This window comes from Prorops nasuta, unplaced genomic scaffold, assembly GCF_024137725.1.
Source record: "Prorops nasuta isolate Cenicafe-Biocafe unplaced genomic scaffold, Cenicafe_Pnas_1.2 PNAS00007, whole genome shotgun sequence".
NCBI lineage: Eukaryota > Metazoa > Arthropoda > Insecta > Hymenoptera > Bethylidae > Prorops > Prorops nasuta.
In genome coordinates, this window is record NW_027116804.1 from 2,776,096 (window position 1) to 2,783,587 (window position 7,492).

Genomic DNA, 7,492 nt, shown 5'->3' on the forward strand with positions numbered 1-7,492 from the left:
AATGAAAATTATTGTGAATTTTTAAGAAAATATACTTTGTGGTTATTTTATTTTTGTTACAGTTGAAATCCGGTTATGATGACTTTCAATTAAGGAAAAAAGTAATTATAGACTAATAAATGAAAAAGTATTAAAACATGAAGCACTTCTCTGTATGGCCCAGTCATTTCAATAATTGTGACTTAATGTTATAATAGTGAATGTGTAAGCGATTAGTGCATATACAACAAACTCTTATTGTAAATTTAATAATCTTGTATGACAATGTTTTAATTGCTATTATTTTAAATTAAAGCTAGTTTAATTAACATATTTTCATTTCATCCCTTTCTCAAAATTCTAAACACATGGTAATTACCTATTCTTGTAGTAGTCATATATTCGTTAAATTACATACAAAATTACAACTGTTTTATATTTGTAAAGCATAGCTGTTTGTTGCAATGATTTTTATTATTCAATGTGAGACAAATCGCATTTTGTTTAGGTAAATGTCTTATTTATCCGCCACATCCTTCCATATCTTATGCGACATTTATTTGGCTCCTTTGCACTATTTTCTTCCAGTCTATATCATATAACATTAATTTTCTAATCATTTATACTGTTATGTACATAGAATAAACATACATAACTCATTGCTACAATAAGCATTATATAATTAATATTATTATCATTTAAAGATATAATTAATAACTCTAAATCTATCATAATTATATTAAAATATCAATAGCCTCATTGTAAAGGAGAGATACTCCTAAAAGCGACAAATTCCTAAATGTAATACGAAGCGCCAGACGCAGCTCGTTCACACAGTCGCCAAGGTTAAGTCCCGACACATGGCAAAATGCACTTCGACGGCAGTCGAATGTTCTAGAACAATGACGCATTTGACCATTGGGACCAGCAAATGTTACCATATAAGGTAATGTTTGACGCTGCACTTTGAGGGTAGGAGCCCCAAACGTGCAGCCCCAAAAATCAGTTCGAGTCAAAAGCTAGAAGGAACAAGTCGAGTCTCCTAGGACCTTCAGACCTCTCATACCTTAATTTTATCCAGGCAATCCTTTGTCTCTTAAAACTATAATTATCTAGCTCATAGCTCTGGTTATCAATTTGTATAAAGAAGAAACATTGTAAATCAAACGTCAATAAACTTTATTATACAAAAGAATTTCGAGTTTGTTGTGAATCAGCGATAGAACCACAACAATACATACACACAGATCTAATAATACTGCTGATCTGCAATTATTTTTGTAATTGTTGAAATGATTGTTAAACCATTATCATGTTTAATTTGTAAAATGGACATTTGAATGATGCTATTAAAATTTAGCAACTTTTCTGCGAGATATTATCTGATAATATTTGTGAAGATAAAGTTCTTTAAAAGGTATATGTATACTGCTGAGTTCATCTTGTTTTCAGCTTTAAATAGTTTTCCAACTATACGCATGGATATCTATTTTGAATATAGAATACATATTTCATTACATTGTTACGTCCCTAACCAATTAATCCCGAAAAACTAAAACTATTTTATTAAAAGAAATAGGATAATTGAATGTGATCCCATATGCCAGAATCTGTAGGCACCGTCGCCGGGACCTTATCTTTGTCGACGTTTGCATCTTGCATCGTGCGACTCTAAGTCCGTGAGAGAATTCTACCTCCCACTCACTCTAAGATGCTTTTTTTTTCTATTGGCCAAAGATAGGATAAACTCATTTTAGAAAATGTTTTGATTGGCTTAGCCATCTCCCTGGATCACGATCTAGGACCCTGCGTCGGTTAACTCGATTTGTCTTTAAGACAGTTCTAAATCTATCCTCAACGAAAACAGCCTTGCAAGGCTATTATACCTGTTACGGTTAATAAATAAAAAAAACCATTAAAAATTATCGAAGTCTACTTTGAGTGTGAGTAGACATGCTAGGCCGGTTCTGGCCCCCCCCACTCCTGTCCACTCGGCTGAGCCTGGTTGCGAGGTAGTGGGGGGAGCCAAGAAGTGCTAAGCGGTGGTGGTGGGGGAAATCGGAGGCTCCACGTGAGCTCGCAGCAAGTATGGGCGAGAGGGTTGCGGGGGTGCGGGAGGATACTTGCAGCATTTTGACATCACACCCCCACTCCTCTGACGTCAGGTCTCAGTTAGTAAAAGCAATTTCCTAGATGGTAAAACAGATTCTCCCTGCGTTTTTTTTTGCTCGCGTAACCTTGAATCTTTGCAGCATGCTACTACCCCGTTGAACCCCCTTTACCCTAAATGTAGCTGAGTATGTTACTTTTTTCCATAGCTCAGCAATTTTTGAACTAATATATAATAGCATGCACAAACACACAATTGATTCAAAGCATACTTGGTGCAATGTACTGTTCCGTTTTCTCGGTTAAATAAATCCGAGGATAGGGGCCAGGGGACGCGTCAGTTTAACACAAATTTTTCGAAAGATCGTAATCAAAACGATGGTTCCTACATTCGTGGACTTTCAAGGGTTTCGATTGAAAGATAATTCTTTTATAGTGAAAGAGTTAGCAGTTTTGCGCGATAAAAAAGTGTTTCACATTTTATTTTCACCACCATTTCCATATTCTTGGTTAAATGAGGCAGAGATAAAACAAGCAAAGTAAGTGAAATTGTTTAATTAAAACAGAAGCTTTTTACTGTAATATTTTTATTTTTACTTCTAGCTGGTTATATTATAACCATCACGGCTTAAATTGGACAGATGGCTATTCACCGTATTATAGGTATAAAGATGTTATAAGGAAATATGTGATAAATGAAGAAGAACAACAAGAGATATTCGTGAAAGGACTAGAAAAAAGGAATTGGCTTAGTGGTATCTCTGATTATACAATAAGTAATGCAGATGAATGCGAGTGGGGAGATTTCAAATTGAAAGACAGCAAAGACAAGTTGGATCTTTCTATGTGCATGAATCATGAAGGTTTATGTGCATTGAAAAATGTTTATTTTATGAAATGTATGTATGAAAGAGAAATGTACAATAAATAAGAAACAAAATAAAATTACGTTTCAGTTATTTAAGCAGATTCCTACAACAGTCTTTTTGAAACGATTTTTAACACGTGTTTAAATTGAAGAATAAGCATATCGAGTTTCTACAGTAATTCTATTTTAAAACTAATTTTTACATACACACACATACACGCACACACACACATACCAATTGATGACTAAGTATATTAAATTTCATCTCAATATGTGAATTATAAAAAGATGTATCATGGATGAAATGTTTCACTCATTCCACTATAATCGGACTCGAATCAATCTTCCTCTTCTCCCATTTTTCGCATCAATTTTACATTCTCAAAATGTATACCGAACTTCGAAAAAAGTTTAGCTTAATTAAAACTGAGCACGAGTACTCTACATGGGTACGTGAATGTCGTGACCGTATCCAGGAGCTGAGGAACGATAATCGGAATGCATCAGTGGGTACACGACAGAAACATTTTGCTGAAATCGCGAACATCAAGTGCCTTCTGCTTCGTGCATCAAAGGATAAAAGCTCCATTAAATTTGGTTCTGGTTCTCATAATGCGGGAGAACTTATCTGGGAGGAGCTCGAATCAGCGTTTAATAGCCGAATATGTAGTGGTATGGTGATAAATAGTAGTTACATAGAACCACGCAGCTTTCTATTAGATGCAGAAGAAATTGTGTACACCCGTGTAAACCAAGTATTTGATAGTGTAAATAGTGTTAAGATAAACTGTGTATTTAATGGACAATTTGTTTCTAAGGACATTAGTGATGATAAGCATGTATGTACAAAGAATAGCGTATTGTATAAAACTGATAATTTTAAGGAATGGTATAGGCTAAATATTGTAGAGATTTTACTAAAAGAGTTGAGTGAGTTTCAAGAACGTGATAGTGGTTGGGCTCTGGAGAAAATTCTGAGTTTAATAGTTAATATTAATCATTACAATCCACTACATGCTGGATGCAGAATTGAGCTTCCAGCCGCTATTTTACATAAAAAAGCTGTGATAAACATAGACAATGAAGATAGCGCATGTTTCGCATGGGCTGTGACAGTGGCACTATTTCCAGCAATTCCACCTGCCAAATCCTACCGAATATCCTCCTATCCACATTATCGGTCTGTTTTAGATGTAGGAAGTATAACGTTTCCGACCACTCTAAAACAAATTCCGAAATTTGAGGTGGATAATGACATTTCAGTTAATGTCTTTACCATGGAGGAGGTAGAGGAGGAACATGATTGTAAAGCCAAAGTGAACATTGTACCGCTTCAGATAACAAAGATGAAACGTTCTAGGCATGTTAACCTCCTCCTCATCACGGATGACCAGGGAACTGCACACTTTCTTTGTATAAGAAATCTTCCAAGGTTGATAAGCAGCCAAATAAGTAAAAGAGAACACAGTGCTCATATTTGTGATCGGTAAGTAAGAATTATACTAGAGATATTAATATTTTATAAAAAAATACTAATAATATCAATAATTCATTTCAGCTGTTTACACTATTTCCGTACTGCAGATAAGCTACAGTCGCATGAGAGGGATTGTGTGCAGCTTAATGACAACCTGCACGTAATTCTACCAAGGAAAGCTGAAGACTGCTGGGTATCTTTTAAAAACCAGAAGAACAGTGAAAGAGTGCCGTTTGTCGTCTATGCAGACTTTGAATGTTTACTACAGAAAATTGACAATAGTAGTAATAGTAGTAAAAATAGTTACGATTATCAGAAACATGTACCTTTTAGTGTAGGGTATTATTTGAAAAGTGCTCGCGATGCGTCACTCTCATGTTATAATTCACATCGAGGTGCTAATTGCATCGAATGGTTCGTATGCGAGCTCGAGAGCATTGCACGCATCGTCAGCGAAAAATTGAAGACTGTAATACCGATGAATACTCTTAGTGATGTTGAAATTTCGCGGCACTACAGTGAACCTAATTGTCACATTTGTGGAAAACCGTTTCTTCCAAATCAAGTGCGTATTCGCGATCATGATCACCAAACTGGTAGATATAGAGGACCGGCTCATAATAATTGCAACTTAAACTTTAAAGACTCGCATGTTATTCCCGTAATATTCCATAATTTATCCGGCTATGATTCACATTTTCTTTTTGAGACGATCGTGAATACGTTTGAGGGATCGGTATATTTGCTGCCTGTAAATAAGGAAAAATACACTTCATTTAGTAAATATCTGCGAAAGTATAATATACAGCTAAGATTCATCGATTCGTTCAAATTTATGGCATCCAGTTTGGATAAATTGAGTTCATATCTGAATAGATCTCAGCTGAAAAATTTAGAGTCACAATTTTCGGAATTAAGTATTGAACAGTTCAGCCTGCTTACGAGAAAAGGTATTTTTCCTTACGATTATGTGGATAACATTACTCGCTTGGAAGAAACGGTTTTACCTGCACGAGAGTTGTTCTACAATAGACTGTCCGATAGCGATATCACGGAAGAAGCATATAATCATGCCAAAGAGGTATGGACCAAATTCTCTGTGACAACACTCGGGGAGTACAGCGATCTTTATTTGAAGACCGATGTCCTATTGTTGGCCGATGTTTTCGAGAGTTTTCGCGATAGCTGCATGAAAAATTATAGTTTAGATCCCGCTCACTATTATACGCTTCCAGGCTTCACTTGGGACGCGATGCTCAAGCATACGGGAATCCGTCTGGAACTCTTCACCGATGTGGACATGTTGCTTTTTATTGAACGCGGTATACGCGGTGGTTTGAGCCAGTGCTCCCACCGCTATGAGAGGGCCAACAATCGGTACATGCGAAACTACGATCCGGCGGAACCGTCGAAATACTTGATGTATTACGACGTTAATAATCTATATGGATGGGCAATGTGTCAACCGTTGCCTACCCACGGTTTCCAATGGATCGATGACGCTGCCAATCTCGACATCCTTAATGTGTCCGAGGATTTGTCCGAAGGCTATATTTTGGAGGTGGACTTGGAATATCCACGCGAGCTTCACGACAAACACTCCGATCTACCATTCTGCCCGGTGCGTGAGAAGCCGCTAGGTTCACACCAGGAGAAACTGCTCGCAACCGTCGACGATAAGACGCGTTATGTGATACACTACCGTGCTCTACAGCAGTGTATACGTAACGGTATCGTCTTAAAACGCATTTATCGCGGTTTAAAGTTCCGGCAGTCCACCTGGCTGAAGGCGTATATCGAATTAAATACACGCTTGCGGACAGCCTCGAAAAACGATTTCGAGAAGAATCTCTTCAAGCTAATGAACAATGCAGTATTTGGTAAGACTATGGAAAATGTTAGGAATAGAGTTGACGTGAGGCTCGTAACCAAGTGGGAGGGAAGATACGGGGCGGAAGCGTTGTTTTCCAAACCGAATTTTCACAGTCGTGCGATATTTAAAGAGAATTTGGTCGCTATTCAATTGTCGAAATTATCCGCGAAGTTTGATAAGCCCGTGTACGTAGGCATGAGCATTTTAGATATTTCAAAGATCTGTCTGTATGAATTCCATTACGATTATATGCTTCCTACATTCGGCAGTAAATGTAAAGCGATGTATACCGACACGGACAGTCTAGTGTACAGTATCGAGTGTGACGATGTTTACTCGGTCATGAAACGTGATCTGGTCAAATTCGACACCAGCGATTACCCTGCTGATAATCGGTACGGCTTACCTCGAGTCAATAAAAAAGTGCCTGGGCTAATGAAGGATGAGAACAATGGAAAGATCATGACCGAGTTCGTTGGATTGAGAGCGAAAATGTATACCTTTAAGGTGCAGGACTGTACGAAAATTACCAAAAAGGCTAAGGGGGTCAAAGGTTATGTTATCGATAGAAACATAACTTTTGACGACTACAAGGATTGTTTGGATAATTTCACCGTACAGTCCCGTAACCAAAATTTAATTCGTTCGAAATTGCACAAGGTGTTTTCCACTACTCAGCGAAAAATTGCTCTCAGTCCGTATGACGATAAACGTCACATAACACCCGGTTCTGTAGCGACTCTACCTTGGGGACATTATAGGTTAAAAGAGTAGATTTTAATAGCTGTATTTATTGTATTATAATATATTACATAAATTATTATTATTATTATTATTATTATTACAAAACATTATTCTTATTTATCCACGAATTATGCGTTTTATCCATTCCTAACCATTTTACAAATACCTTATTCCCTTTCTTACGCAATATCTTCTCTACCAAGTATACATCAGGATTACCTGTTTTTAAAAGTTCATATTCATAAAATCCACCATGTATGTCTGTACCACGAGAATCTCTAAGTAGATACGTGGCAGGATTTGTCCTTTGCACTTTTGTAATTTGAAATATTTCAGTAGTCCAGTTCGGTGTGTAACCTTTAGCAAACGCATTTTTGTATTTACTGATTCGCACGAAATCACCAGCCTTGAACTTGGTACGTCCAACGATCTTAATGTTGCT

At 36.9% G+C, this 7,492-nt stretch overlaps 1 protein-coding gene across 1 annotated transcript; it reads left to right on the plus strand.

Moving 5' to 3' along the window:
- The first annotated feature begins 6,501 nt into the window (after positions 1–6,501).
- LOC136774866 (uncharacterized) lies at positions 6,502–7,080 on the plus strand. Its single transcript, XM_066729344.1, has one exon. The coding sequence runs from the start codon at positions 6,502–6,504 to the stop codon at positions 7,078–7,080; it is 579 nt and encodes a 192-aa protein (XP_066585441.1).
- Positions 7,081–7,492: the final 412 nt, after the last annotated feature.